The sequence below is a fragment of the Carassius carassius genome, chromosome 2 (genome assembly GCF_963082965.1).
Source record: "Carassius carassius chromosome 2, fCarCar2.1, whole genome shotgun sequence".
Classification (NCBI taxonomy): Eukaryota; Metazoa; Chordata; class Actinopteri; order Cypriniformes; family Cyprinidae; genus Carassius; species Carassius carassius.
In genome coordinates, this window is record NC_081756.1 from 21,043,419 (window position 1) to 21,059,623 (window position 16,205).

At 37.6% G+C, this 16,205-nt stretch overlaps 1 protein-coding gene across 2 annotated transcripts in view; it reads left to right on the top strand.

Moving 5' to 3' along the window:
• Positions 1-1,931: 1,931 nt before the first annotated feature.
• LOC132106401 (pleckstrin homology domain-containing family G member 4B-like) overlaps positions 1,932-16,205 on the top strand; it is an 83,191-nt gene continuing 68,917 nt past the window's right edge. The window contains exon 1 of one of the 2 annotated variants that reach the window (XM_059512061.1): positions 1,932-2,102. In XM_059512061.1, the coding sequence (XP_059368044.1) occupies positions 2,100-2,102 (3 nt within the window). In that variant the 5' untranslated portion in view covers positions 1,932-2,099. The remainder of the gene's footprint in view (positions 2,103-16,205) is intronic. The other variant, XM_059512053.1, reaches the window with a different exon arrangement.

The window sequence follows — 16,205 nt, forward strand, 5'->3', positions numbered from 1 at the left end:
GGAGACTGGAGTAATGGAGCCTGAAAATTCAGCCATCGCATGAATAAATTACATTTTAAAATACATAAAAATAGAAATCAGTTATTTTAAATTGTAATAATATTTAACAAGGTTATCATTTTCACCGTATTATTGTTTAAATAAATGCAGCCTTATTGAGCACAAGAGACTTATTTTAAAAACGTGAAAAAAAATCTTACAGACCCTAAACTTTTAAACAGTAGCATAACCATGGATGCAGTGTTTTATAGACATCTTTGTTGTTTAGAAGCTTTAGCTGAAGTTCACTCAAAAATGACAATTCTATCATCAGTGTTGGATATTTATTTAATGTAAAACATGCATTGTAACGGTGGAAGAAATAACAACTGCAGATAAACAAGAACGAGGCATCCAGACTTTTAAAGAAAGACGAAAGCAATCTGAGGTACAAGTAATTAATTAATTAAAATTGTGTATTAAGAATCAAATGAAGTTAGAGGTGGCTTAATTCCGCTTAGACCAGCTGTGCATTTGACTGAGGCACTGAAATCTTGTGCCCCATGTGCACTTTACCCCTTGCGGTCTGTCTTTCTCCTTCTTGATCCCTTCTCAGCTCTTAGTCAGTGGTGAGGAGATCAAGTGTCAATCCTCCCACTGGAGCTCTCTGTCAGCAGAGGGCCAGTCTCTGGGTGTGTGTACCAGACTGCAGTGTTTACAACTGTGTTTCCTCAAGAGTCCTGTGCAGTAAATTACTGAATGATGACTGAATGATGTATTTAGGTCAACATGTAATTTAAAAGTGCTGTTCCCATTAATAACATCACATCAAATCAGTTAAGGTTATTCAAAGAGAGTTAGAGAGTTGAGTTGGATGATTATTTTAATATTATTTAAATACTATTGTTATTTACAAATATTTTGTAAGTTTTAGTCTTTTTATGTGCTTTTGTTATTTGTATTAGTTGTCATTGTTGTGTCCATTTAGCTTTAATGTATTTTTATTTCAGTTTTAGTCATTTTAGTACTTGAACTTATTTCCATTAGTTGCCAAGGCAACATTAATTTAAGCTTAAGTTTTTAAATTAAGTTTTTAAAGTTTATTTCAATTACTGGAAAGTTTCAACAGTTTTAGTTAACATTACCAGCTCTTTGATGATTTTAGCTGATTAGAATTTGATGTGCGATAGTGTGAAAATACATAATTAAAAAAGGGATACTTCACCCCAAAATGGAAATGAATCTTTTACTCCCCTCATGGCTTTTCAAACCTGTATGACTTTAGCCTCTTTTGGATGGGACTAGTTTTTTCCTAAACTACATTTCAGTTTCAATACTTATCACCCAACCTTTTATGATTTTTATGTACCAATTCAGACGGGACTAACATCTCCTTGTTTATTACGGAGGCTTGGGGGGGTGTGTTGTAGACATAATGTAGTTGCGTGAATCACACATGCTACATATATCTAATGAAATATGTATTCATATAATTTACATTTATTATAAAAACATTATTTAAATAAACCTTAGATGAGTTTATAGATGTGGCTGCTTATAATAAACCCATAAGTGAGCAGAGAAATCTAGACAAGTATATCTTACCTGACGCTGATGTTAAAATGGCCAGTCTGAGCAGTTTCTGCGATTCAGCTCTCCATTTTAATTTCATAATTTTTTTTCAAAGATGCAACAAATAGTAGTCCAAAAAACACAAAAGGAGAAGCGTTGGGATAATGCAGTATCAGCAGTCACAGACATTTGGCATTTAGATGGGATTAGATTTCTCAGAGGACCGCAGAGTTTGCTGAATATTGGTAGGTAATTTGCTCGGGAATTTTCTGCAGAGGTTGTGTCAGAAAAACGCAGACAGACAGGCAGCGTGAGAGGGGAGGGGCAGAGAGTGAGTGGGCGGTCTCTAACTCGTGAGCTGCTGCAGTGTGTGGGGAGTGTGTCAGTGTGTCGGAGACCTGCAGTTTGGAAGGGTTATTGAGCAACATACACACAAACCTGCCCACTCAGCACACATGCACACACACTCACACTCAACCGCGGCATGGGAGGCCGCCGGACTCACTGGAAAATGACTCTAATGAAGGGAAGAACAATCAGCCTACAGCATGGTGAGTACAGACAGCTCTAGAGTTCTGTGGTGCTAATGGCTTTACCTAACGGGGGTTGAGATGAGGGAGGGGTGGGAGACAGGGCTACTGTTACTGTTTTTAGGAGTTTTACTGTGCTGCTGTGTTGACTAAAACAAAAATGTGAAAATATACTTTAACTATGAGGGAACTTATATGTGGTGATGTAGTGTGCTTGTTATCCATGATATAATTGAACAGGATCTTTAGTCATCTTTAGTGTGTTTTTAATGAATAAATGGTCAGAGTGTGTGTTGGTGGTCTGTACTGTCCTTGAAGCAGGTAAAGCAGCCATGAAGAGTGAAACTGTGGATTCAGCATGAATAAGCTCTGCTGAGAGCTGATTGCATGCTGCTGTTTTTCTGTAGGTTTCATAGAGCCGGTTTGAATGTGTCTGTGTGTGACCTCTTTTCATGGCTATTGGGGTCTTCCAAATGTGTGTGTGCGCTCAGGCCTGTCACACCAGCTGTTCTCTGCATTACACTCGTCTCCTTTACATCTCAGTGAGCTGTAAACCATCTGAAACCATATTTTCTTCCTCTTCATCGGCTTTGAATTTGAATGGATTCAATTTAGCTTCATCTTATGTGTTTGGGTTTGCCGGGCTGATATTGAAAATGAGCCCAGAAGGAAAGAATTGGAGTGTTTGGAGTAGAAGTACATTGTTATTAGTACACTCATATGCTCATCCATCAGTCCAAACCACTATTACGCTCCGAGCAGGTTGCACTGAACCAAAAACATTCGTAGTTCTTCCTCTGACCTGGAGTCTATCGTGTTCAAGAGTGCTGATAGGCTCTGTCCTTGTAATTGAGTGAGCTGGGTACAGTTTACAAAGTTAATCTAAACATCCAGTCCCTCAAACCGGCCAAGCTGCATATGGTTCAGTTTTCAGGAAACACTGCAGCTCTGGCTCAGTGATCTGTAGCTAACAATAGCTGTAGAGGTAACTGGAATCAAATGAGTTTAAAAGCAAAAGAGCCTCCCGCTCGTTCATTTAAACCCACAATCTGCTTGTCAAGATGTCGGAGGCCTAAATTAGGCCCAATTATTGTGTTCTTTTTTGTGTCCCTGGCAGTTGTCTTCACAACAGTGAGGCGATCTTTAATTTGACCCACCTCGCTGTGGAGACATTTGTCCAAGGGTCACTGGGTTATCTAGTAGTTGTGTTCGAAAAGCAGGTTTGCTCAGATGTTTCAGAGAGGTCTGAGGTTTGTCTGGATCTGTTGTCAGGTAAAGGCCTACTCTGAAGTGTTAAAATTTAACCCTTTTGAGTAACGCTGCATGCTTCTAAGACTCGACTGAAGAATTTCATCACTGTTCTTCAGGGGTTTCATGAGAAAGGTAGCTGCAGGGCTTTTTATGACTAGGGGGTCTCAACAGTAATAACAAACACCTATGACATTAAATGTGTAGGCATATGTTTGTAAATGTGAGGCTGAGTTTTGCTAGTGGTCAGATTTGTCTGATGTGTGTGTATGTGTGTGTGTGAAAAGATGAATTTTCAGTTGTCATTACTCCTGTCTTCAGTGTCATATGAGCCTTCAGAAATCATTCTAATATGCTGATTTGGTGCTCAAGAAAAATGTATTGTGATTATCAATGTTGAAAACAGACTCGCAACTCCTGCTGAGGTAGAGGAATGCTCACGATGCTTCTCTTGATCAGACCTATTCAATACAGACATGATCACAGCATTCTCTTTCTCGCTCTCTCTGTTGACTAAAGACCTTTTAGTGTTAATTTTGTCCTACATTCTTGTAAATCACTGTGCACTGGTCATAGCCGTTACATACAGATACAACTCAAGATGTGGAGCAGCAAGAGAGCACTATGCAATGTTAAGAGATTTCTCTTGCGTACACTGTAAGCGAACTGTAATGTATGGGATCAAGCTTTGACTTGTTTCCTTTGAGGCATTGATGCAAAACATCAGTCATTTTCATGCCATTTCATTACCTCACACACTGAAGTTACAGACTGTCTCCATTTTTAGTAAATTGTCATTGATGTCATTACCTGTATAGATATGGTCTCAATGAAAGTAATTAGACAAGAATGTGAAAAACATGACTGAAATTTCATAACTTACTGTATACCTTACACTTTTTTTTTTCAACAGAAGAGAGTCATACAGGTTAGGGATTTTATTTTTATTTTCTAGAAATCAGGGTTGACACAGCAGTTATCTCTCAAACTTAATATAACCACATGAATCAGTGTACTGTTATGGATCTTGTTTGGGTGGCTCTTGCTGCGTCAAGAATGCTGTCACACCCTTTGCTTCTCTCTTCTTTAACATGCTAATCCCAATACACTAGGCAGGAAAGAAAAACTGTTCTGTGTGGACCATTTGAGGAGGAAATGAATGGTTCCTTTGTAGAGGAAAGGATGAAAAAGGAAGACCATAAATATAAATGTGCACACATTTTAGTGACAACATGTAAACACATGTTAAGGTGAATTCCCACTGTCCTTTTAAACCCATGACCTATTTTAGCAAAGTCAAACATTGGGACCCCCCCCCCCCCAATTTATGTAGCCCCTTCCACATGACCTTACACTGTCACATCCTGAGTTCAGCCCCAGACAGTGTCGCCACACAATCCAGCTCTCAGCCAATGGAGTCTTGCTTCACAATAGAAGAGACCATGACTCAATCCATCAGTGGCAGAGGGCCAAAAGTCAACGTTGTTTTGTGTTTAGCTCATGAATAGGCTTTGATCTCAATGAAACCGCTCTGAAGTTGTACACCGTTCTGGAGATTAACCCCAAAGACCTAAGGACTCAGGATTTGCGTTGTATATTTGACTGATTATGTGCCAGTGAGTTTAGATGGGGTCCTATCTACAAGTTTGGATGTCAGGGAAAGACTAATTAAAATTAGGTGGGATTTATCTTGAGGAGACACTTGAAGCTTAGAAGCTAAGCTGTTTCAGGGGCTGACCCTGTAAGTCTGGTCTTTGTATGCATTTAATTCATACAAATGTGTATCATTTAGCAACTGCAACTCAGCCATGTCTTAATCCATATTCCCTTATTCAGGATTTATTAAGGTAGATATGATTTTACCTGAAAAATAATTTGTTTAATTGTGTAAGTTGTAGATTGTATTGTGAACAAATCATCCATGTGTGCAATAACCCAAAGGTTTAATCAATATATCATAACTCTCTTTCAATAAAAAAGACTTCTTCATTCTTTTAGTCAACTTAAACCTCATTCCTCATTCCAATCGACTGCAAACACCCACACCTCAAAATCCAATCATCAACCAGTACCAATACAAACTCATTTTTGCCCTATGTATTTTTTTCCCCCCAATAATACATTTAATGTATATGGAAGAAAAGGTCTGTTGCTACATCCGTTTCATCGCAACTTAATGATTGCTATATTCCTATTCAATATAATTGATTTTGTGACCTGATATTCCCAACTAGGGTCCCTCTGTTGTGTTGCCTACTCATTCGATTTAAGCAGTGGCACTTGTAACCTGGTATTAATTTTGTTTACCAAGGTACTTCAAAGAAAATCATAGTATTGCCATAGCATATGTCCTTAAAGAGGTCATATGATGCGATTTTAAATTTTCCCTTTCTCTTTGGAGTGTTACAAACTCTTGGTGCATAAAGAAGATCTGTAAAGTTGCAAATACTAAAGTCTCAAATCCAAAGAGATATTCTTTTTAAAAGTTAAGACTCCGCCACGCCCTCCTAAAATGGCTCGTTCTAACACGGACCCGGACTGCGAATGTTCACGCAAAGAAAGAAGCTGTGGTTTCAGTAACCGCAGTTAGTGTTGAAGCAGACATGTCATAGAGATTCTGTGTGTATCTAGGCAAAAGCAAAAGCACTTTATTTGGCCTTCCTAAAGTAGATGCATTTAGGAATCTTTTAGATTACTTACAACAGATCAGCAACCCCTTTAAAACATGGTATTACCCCATAGTAGTAATGCTGTGATTTCATCGATATTCTCAGTATTGCAGAATATGGTTTACCATCCCGTCCTAACCTGCTGGATTAGGTTTTGCGCTTTGACTTCAAAATTGGCAGAGAGCATTAGATGATCAGTCACCTGTTTATTCTGTGTTGGATATGTTAGCAAGATAAGACAAACAGAAACAAACACACACATTTACAGTATTGGTCACACTCTTCAAAGCCCTAAAGGATGACTGTGGGCTCCAAATGGTGCTAATGAATGATGCACATTTGATTGTTTTGAGTAGACGGCTGTATATGGATGGAGCCTCTTATGAGTCTTGGCTTCAGGCACATTGTTTACAGCTTGATGCCAACGCAGTGACCGTGTGAATCAAAGCGCTGGCCTGACGCCTCTGAGTCTGAAGACTGCCACTCTTCAAGCATTCAGAGAACTCTGGTGTGACACTCTATACTGCTGTCACAAGAGTACTGTTTTGCAATACTTCAATGTCTGTATGTCAGCACAACACACCGCTTTATGTAAAATAAGACAGGGATTCAGAATGAAAGACATTTCATTTGACAAAGTTAAGAAGAGACAAAGTTTAAGGATGTCAATCAGTCTTGACCAGATTTAACTTTTTGTTGATTACTTGGTTTGTTTCTGCAGAAATGTGCTGAGTAGATTCACCAACAACGAATGTCATTGGTCCAGCGTCATACAACCTTATATAATATACATCAGCTCTGTTCTGATTGGCACAGCATATAATTTTTCCATTTGGACCAACACATTTCTTGTCACTAGGACTCCGAGTTAAAAATGCACATGGGGAGGGTTTGTTGATATCTTTGAGGGCTGTTTGAACAGTGACTCATGTGCGCATCACGTTTGATTCCCTGTGGAATGTCAGACAGCTCTCATTTTCTGCCTCCCTCCCCCAAGGAATGTGATGAGATGAGGTTTAGCACTTCGGCACCATTTTTTCAGATTTTTAAGAAAATCTGTTTTCTTATACGGAGAAAAAACACAAAAGGACGATATTTTGAAAAATGTCTTAGCATTTTGATGTTTTTTTTAAAGCTAATACAAACTTTTGTGTTCCACAGAAGAAAGTCATTCAGACACAGCAACATGTATCTCTTAAATGCAGATCTTTTATCTACACAGTTATAAATGAAATGTTGCTGACAGTCAGTTTTTTACATAGTTCCATATTTAGGCCTGTTCTCTTAAGCAAAATTATCTCCCTGGGGGCCGTTATGTTGGAAAAATGTCTATCCAGGTACCATTTCTGTAGTTACCCAGTTGGTAAATATTTCCAGAATGTGTTTTTCTTGTAGCGAGCTATACTCTGCAAAAAGAGATGTGTTAAAAATTACACATCATGTGTAGAATTTTAACACATGTGGTGAGTGTGTTCAAGGACTACACATGTTGTGTGAAATTTTACACAATAGATGTGTGAGCTATTTTAACACAGAAATTGTGTCAGGTAATTTTACACAGAAAATGTGCTATGTCAACACATGTTTTACACAATAGATGTGTGAGCTATTTTAACACAGAAATTGTGTAGATAACTTTACACACAAATGTGTGATATCAATACTTTTTACACAAAGCGTGTGAGACAATTTTAAACTTAAATATGTTATTTCAAAACATTAAGTGCTGATTGTAGCTGAAAATGACCAGAAACGACTAATAATGTGTTAACATTACCAAGCATATGTACGGTAATCATAAAAAAAAAAGTCAAATGTCAAAATATATTTGCCATTTAATGAGTGCAAAGTACAACAAAAACTACTGCACTAACTGTAGCAGTATATACAGTGATAAGAGTAATATCAGAAACATGAATACATATTAAAAGATACAATCATCGTCATATCATAAAAAACAGAGATGCATGAATACATGTCATAAGAAACATTTGTTTAAAATAGTTAATTGTATGAAAACCATACTTGCATATAACAATCACAGTTATGACTAATGGATGACATAAGATCAGTCATATCATAAAAAACAGATGCATGAATACATGTCATAAGAAACATTTGTTTTAAATAGTTAATTGTATGAAAACCATATAACAATCAATCACAGTTATGACTAATGGATGACATGTAACAACATATAAGTCATATCAGAAAACACAGATGCATGAATTCATTTTATAAGAAACCTGTTTAGATCACTGAGATAATAATATAACTTTTGTCAATGATAATTAGTCTTGAACTTGACTTGAAATCGTTTAGAGTAAAACATCACCCAGTTTGAATATATAAGGTGATTGTTATTAATCACAACTTCAAAGATGACAATGACAGTCTGCAGTTTGACAATTTGCATTCTTGAGAAGGATTAGCTAAACAATCTTGTATCTTGGGTTTAAGTATAGCTCATCTGAATCAAAACCCTGCATTATGTCCAAAGGCCTGAAATCTGCAGTATCGGCCAGACTGATCGTTTCATACTCTTTAGTTTGATGTACAACATAGGCATAGAAATGATCATCAAAGTACTTCACTGTAAGAATTCTTACAAACATCAGGATAGACATGTCATCAGTCTGAGGTATGATGTGAATAATTTCTCCAAATAAAGGCTCTCCTTTGTTATCTGCTTTAAGAGGCATTACAGAGCCAGTTCAGTAAGTTTGTCCGAACACACTAACAGCATGGGTGACGTAGACAGTGCTGTTCAAAGTATATTCAAAGTCTTTGGCTGATTTCAGATTTTCGAGCACAACACCTGCTTTCTTCAAAGAGCCAATAGTAACAGGATATGAGTTTGTAACAATCATTTTCTCAGATAAAGGGTCACCTAACTTGAAGCTATACATTTGCTGAACCTGATGTTTATAACTCAGTGTTTTAGAAACATTTTTAAAGTTTCCAACTATATTAGCATGTCTTTTTAATGGTTTATGCTTTGCTTCAAATCTCATACACCACAATTGAGATATAGGTCCAAACATAAGCATCATTCGCGGATAGTGTGTCATAAAATGATGTTTGGGTATCAAGTTTCAGTCATAGAGCTTCTTGAATAGTGTGTGATGCTCAATAATGAGCTGTTTAAGAAAAACAGCAAGTCCATATGTAACAACAGGTGCAAATACAATGCTGCATATCTCTCTTAACAAAATGAATAAGTGCCAATGTTCACTTCCTACACTAACAAGATCACCAACCAAAAAGGGTAATACCTGTAAAAGGCACCACATTTGCGATGCCGTCTGTTTTATTTCATTGTCAGAGGTTCTTAGATTGAGTATAACACTGGGCTCATTTTTTTCATTCCCATACCCATAGTCAAAACTAGAAATTCTATGATTCAACAGTTCTAGAGAAAATAGCCTTTCTTCATAAATGAAGTGGCGTAACATTAGTCTGATTTCCAAAGGCGCTACACCCTCAAGGATATCATGCATAATGTCAACGCATGTGTTCTCAGTGACATGGAAATAGTGCAGCTTGTTTAAACATGAGTCCTCTTTAACTCCAGTTGCAGATGGATCATTACGTAGCAGATGCTGCTCATAGTTTTCTCTGGTGTGCTTTTCTACTTTATCTTCGTTGAAAACAGTCTGCGCAGTCGTTTTGTCAATCAGGCAGAAGTGACAAAACTTGTTGGCTGAAAAGCTTTCCAAATAACCACAGAGGGAATGGATAGCTAAATTGTCAGCAGTCAAAACACAGAGTGGTTCCAAAATTTTACCAAATCCATATACCTCTCTGTCCATAGAATTAAACAAAAGACATAAGTGAATATTTGAAAGTGAAGAACTATATTGCGGTGGCAGATTTTTTAAACTAAAATAAACAGCACCCATTTTATGGATTTTAGTTTTGGAGCCTAAAGGGTTAGTTGTTTCCAGGTCATCAAAATACAACTGTATTTGGAGTGCTTGAGGACATGTTCCAAACAATGGGTGAGATGTAAAATGAGTCCCATCACAATAATTGTGCATTTTCCCTTCGGTTTACTTCTTACCCTGAAGGTAAACTTTTTGCATCTGGTCATTACTGAACAGAAATTTAATAGTCTCAATTACTGACACATGACACAACTTGTTTTAATTGTCCCTGTTTTCTTGCTGTGTCTGTCCTATGACCAATAAAGATTTCCTTCGGCTTCACAAGATCAAATTTCTCTTCAAAGTATTTACTCATTTTGTAAGGTGTGTCTACATCTTTAAACAGTAGTTTAGCAGCTTCAAACTCACCCATTAATGACTGGACAGACTCACTGCAAAGTGGTACCTGCAGATTATTCAACAATGTAGTTGTTGACTGTTTAAGATTATCAACAGTCCTCTCTAGCACCTCTTGCGTACAAGAGATAGTTTTTGCTACATCCATTAAAGTTGTATTTGATGAACGGTATATCTTTGCCACAAAAGAGGCAACAGTTTCACTAGGAGTGGCAGTTTGAACTGGAACATAGTCATATGCATCTGATAAACTGTGGTCATTAGGTTGAAATGTCATGTCCATGAATGTTGTTGTGGACTGGTGGTCTCTATGAAGATGTTTGGCGAATGAATTGAAGTTATGATACGGTCTTGGGCAACCATCTTGGCTGCAGATAATGGTCATGTCCTGTCCATCTGATAAGGCATGAATTTCACGGAGATGCCAAATGACTCTCCTTACTTCTGTAGATATCAATTGTCTGCACTTTGGACACTTATACATTGTGTTATTTAATGCGCAGCCTGAAGCTTTGAAAGGATTTCAAGTACCTTGGCTTTCTTGGTTGAGATGGTCACATCATAGATGTATTCAAAGAAGGTGAAGACAGAGCTCAGCTGTGGTGGATATGTCAAGTTGCACACCCAGTAAAGCTTGAATAGCTTGTCAACTGCACACGTCAGGCCATCATTTAGAGGAATGGCCACCTGGTCGTTCCTTGCAGTGATGATGTATTGTCGTGTTGGGCTTTTCAGACTGCTGATGCAGATCAGCTGTGGCTGGGTCCTTGATGCCATCTCGGAGTTATCGCAGAGGGATGCAATACTGGTTCCAGGCTTAAAGAAGGTGAAAAAGATGCAATTTAAGAGTTGAAAAAGCAGCATAAAGAAGTCTAAATGTGCATGCTATACTGCATTAGTTAACATTTTTGAGTAATTATTCTTCTGTAAGTTACCATTTGTAAGTAAGACAAGATTACCCTTTAAATGTGTATGTAGAAAATATCAAATTCAAAAGTCATAAAAACAGTGTTATACATTTTGTACTACCGGTATTTACACATTTTATGAATTGTAATAAAATCATAAATATTTTAACTTTTTTTTTAAATAAATTATTTAATAATTACCTAGTTACGGCGGCCGTCGGATGCAAACGACCTGCAATTTATGACAACGCATGAATTTGCAGCGCAATTTCTAAATGCTGTGCATATGTTGTCAAATTGATGATGTTTTCTTAAGTTGCGTGTGTTTTGTCTATCTGCATGTGTTGTCATAAATTGCTGGGCCACCATACCTAGTATTTCGTTGGCTCTTACAGACATCATTACGAAACATACCGGTACAAAATCAATCAGGAATGTTATTGCTGACTTCACACTGCAGCGACTTCCGGGCATTGGTGGCAGAAGATGTGTCAGAACAACCAGCATAGTGTAGCACTTTTCATCTGAAAATTAAATGAAAACAGATTAAAGCTACAACAAATATTTCCAAGTAGGATTAAAAGGATTAGATCATGTGTTTTTAAACTGGGGTTCAAAAACTGAGTTAAACCGGGTTGAACTGGGGCTGTATGAGGTAGCCTGGCCACACCCACCTAGATCTCCTTTCAGGGAGAAACTATTCTGGAACACCATCATTCACTAAGTTCCCATCAGACCCCAGACAGGCTATGGTAGTACAGTTGTAGCAATGCATCAGAAATTGCAGTCGGAAGAATGTGTACATTTATGTACAGCAAAGGTAGGTCTACATACTGAACGTTGATGCTGTTTATTGTCAAGTTTGTAAAATGTAGGTAAAGTAGGAAGTAATGTTCGGAATCCCTGATCAATGTGATTGGTTAGGCTGAACCAATAATTTCAAAGTTAACCTAAAGTATACCCCCATCATGATGTTACCATTGGAAATGTTTCCCCAATCATGAGTCCCCAGACTATATTTACAAAGTAAATGAGTCTGGTTTTAACCAGGCTATGTATGAGGTGCTTATCCATAATCAGCGTATTACCAACATGGATTACACTGATAAAGGACTAATTAATATTATTGGTAAGTAGGAAATAAAGCAAGGGTTCCTACATCAGGGTATATGCAGGAATCTTGAAGTTATTTTAATACCTTTTCAAGACTTTTTCAAGACCTTCTCAATATTTTTTAATACCTTTGAGACATTGCATGCCATATCATTACACACATACACACACACACACACACCACCACATACACACATACCATCTGTCTGGTCATTCATCCCCTCCGTAAGTGAAGCAACACCACCTTTTTCCAAGGCAGCCACTGCTCTCAGCTTTGGAATGATGGTTGCTTCCCATTTTCTGATGAACTGGTCTGTCTTTCCATCTGTTATTTTGCCAAACTCGATATCGATCTTAAAAAAAAGAGACTTCTTCAGAATATATTCTAAGTCAACAGTGTTACTAAGAGTATCAGATCTTTTACAATGAGAAACCTACCAAACTTGGCATATCCAAGAAGCGTGGGTATTCGTTGAAGATTTCAGTCAATGTAGGAGTTGCCTTTGATATCCACGATCTGCGCCTGGTGTATGTATTCTCCATTGCGGATTTGATTGAAGGAATGTTCTCTGCAGAGGGCCTGAGTCGTTTCATCAGGGTGATCCACTCACCGGTCCCACTGCTCCCCCCCTGGTCCTGCTCCGATCTTGCTGCTGTGTCTAGGGCTGCAACAATTAATCAATTGTTGTTGACCTTAACAGTAAATTAATTGCCAACTTTGTTGATAATCGATTAATTGGTTTGTGTATTTTTTTTAGTAAAATACATAAAACTTCTTACTGTAGCTTCTAAACTTGAATATTTTCAGATTTACTCGATTTACTCCTCTATGACAATGAACTAAATATTTGGTGTGTGGACAAAACAAGGCATTTGAGGACAAAATCTTGGGCATTGGCAAACAATGATATACATTTTTTCACCATTTTATTGATCAAACTAGTTAATTAATTGAGAAAATAATGGGGAGATTAATCGACTATGAAAATATTCGTTAGTTGCATCCCTACCTGTGGCACACCCTTTGTTGCGTTTTGTGTAACGCCGCTGACCTGCTTCAAGCTTTCGCCGAATGTTACGCAGCCTCATCTCCAAGAAGCCAGAATGAGACGATGGATCATGAAAATGCTCCTGAAGACATGAGAACAAAATTGAGCACCTACATAAACAGTCTAATGACATAACTGTAAATATAACAAAGTACATTTTTTTATCAAGACACATTATATGCTACTTGACAACTGTCAAGGGATGACAAAAGACACCTGCAAAACATTTACTTCCAGAGTTTTAAACACAAATTTGGCTGTTGTTTTGGCCTTTTACTTACAAATCCATCTCCATTGCTGTCAATATGAACCCTCAAGGATGGGAAAGTTTTGATTATACCCTTTGCAAGGGCGAGCATTTCAGCACTTGGTGGGTAACTGTAGGGGGACAGAGAAGAGAAAAATCCACAGATACTTAATTCCAATCAGGCCGGAAATGTTGCCATTTTAGCTTCAGTGTCGAGTTTATATAGGCTAGTTTACACAGTGCTGAGTTTATATACTTACAATCCATGCTTCTCCACCAACTGACTTATGCATACTTTGACAAGATGTCTCCTGGACTCAATTGTAAGTGTTCCTGTTCTTCTGTGTTCCTTAAGTATCTCTGGTTTTTTGCTCTGAAGTAAAGACTGCAGGCCTCCCGGTTCATCTGGCACTGGAACATGCTATATTTATGAAAGCAGAGGGAAATGGAGGTGACTTTTACCATAAAAATACTATTATGTTCAGTAGAGCCCAGATATTTATGTTTTGTGCCCCTTTAATTCAATTGAATGTAAAGCAACTAATAATATGTTGAAAGACAAACATGTTGACAGAGGGCCAACATGGTATGTTACTTATTGCATTGGAATTGCATTAATTTAAGGTTAACATTACTTGGTACATGGAACAATACAGTGACATGAATTTTTAAATCCTACTGCCCAGTCCTAACAGAGCCCTAAACAACACACAACAATGCATTTACAGTTTCAAAACAAAATACCTGTATTTGACAGGCCTCTCCAGCATTTGTTTGGTGGTGTGGTGCTTCTGCGCTTGTTATGAATATTTGAAATCTGTCAAAGCTCTGGATTTCTACGTTTCTGTCAACATCAACAAACTCTTCGAAATCACTATTGTGTTTTTGAACTCTGTTAAAAGCAAAACCTGGTTGCTCTGACATGGCTGTATTAATGAGATGTTCAGCACTGTTAACAGTGTAAATTTTTCTTGAGCACTCTTTTTCATGTTTAAACAGAGTAGCCAGAACTTTGACAGTTTCAGATTCAAGAGCAAGGTCCTGGGGAAAAAGAGAAAAGGTGGGAAATTATATTTACTCTTTATGTATAGTGTGCTGTGTGTGAATAAATATCAATACACTTATGTCACACGGTTGCCATTTTCAATATTTTATGCGTAAAAATGAGGCTTAATTTTGGTTGTGAATATAGACGTGAATATATATTAATCAATTAATCAGTTTATGTACGGTTTATATTTTAGTTTTGCCCATTTTCCCCCCAAGTAAATTATTAACAAAGGGTCTTTATCATTCAATAGACTTTTTAGAGATTTTAATCAGTTTCCATTGTCATATCCACATCAAAAACATACCTGGAGTTGTGTTTTATTATGTGTTAGTAATCCTTTGTTGAACTCTTCTGCAGTCAAAACACTGACCCATACGTACTCTAGCAAATTTCACAAGGAGATTTCAAAAACAGAATACAGATGCAGTAAATTGCATTTTATTTTTTCCTGTAAACACGCAGCTTATACCTGAAAAACAGCTTTATAGCTTATGCTGTGAAATCAATCAGAAAGTTGAAAGTAGCTCAACTTTATGGTAATGAGCTATGACGCGGTTCGAAATATACGATGTAAACTTTCGTTCCTACCAAATAGGGCTGGGACAACGCGTCGAGGTCATCGATGACGTCGACGCAAAAAATACGTCGACGCAAAATATGCGCATCGATTCGTCGACCTGTTTTTATTTCTCTTAAAAACGTTTGCAAAACGTTTACCTTACGTGCGCTGAATATACGCGATGGCCGGATCAACATTCTGTCCAACGTTGTATAACCAATCCAGGGGTTTTTCTGCATTGATCTTTTTTTTTTTGGCGGCTGTCAAAGCGTTATTTGATCGGTGAGTGATGTAGAATAGAATGACTGTGCTGCGGCTGACAGGGCGCGTACGAGAGAGAGCCCCGGCTGTGCGCGCGCACTCACAGTCTTCAAACAACACGAGCGCTTCTTGCTCTCTCTCTCCCTCGTGCATATTAATCAAAATCATTAAACACGATAGAAAAAGGGCAAAACACCAAAGTTTCACGCGCGTTCGCGCACTCACAGTCTTCAAACTACACGAGCGCTGTCTTGCTCTCTCTCTCTCCCTTGTGCATATTAACCATTAGACACGATAGAAAAAGGGCGAAACGCCAAAGATTCACGTGGAGCATTCGGAGATTTTTTTCTTCTCCATGACAGGCTGCTGGCTCCCACTGTTAAAGCCCTCAAGTTTACATTGGTTACTGTATTCTTTCAATTGCTCTAAACAAGTATTTTGGGTGAACTTTTTTATTGAATGCTAGACATCAAGTTGTTGTTATTTTTATCTAAAAGAAGAACTTTTTTTCAGTAAGCTAGGCCCTATGTGTTCAGTAAGCTTGTTTCAGTAAGCTATGTGTTTTCAAGGCTTCAAGGTTTTATTGAATGCTATCTCTATACAAGTGCAAAGTAATGCATGTCTTTTATTTTGTAATTTTAAGAGCAATAAACATATATTGCAATGTTAAGGAATTCATGTTATTTTCATTCAGATTTGTAAATCAACATGTATAAATTGTTAGTAGTCAATTAAT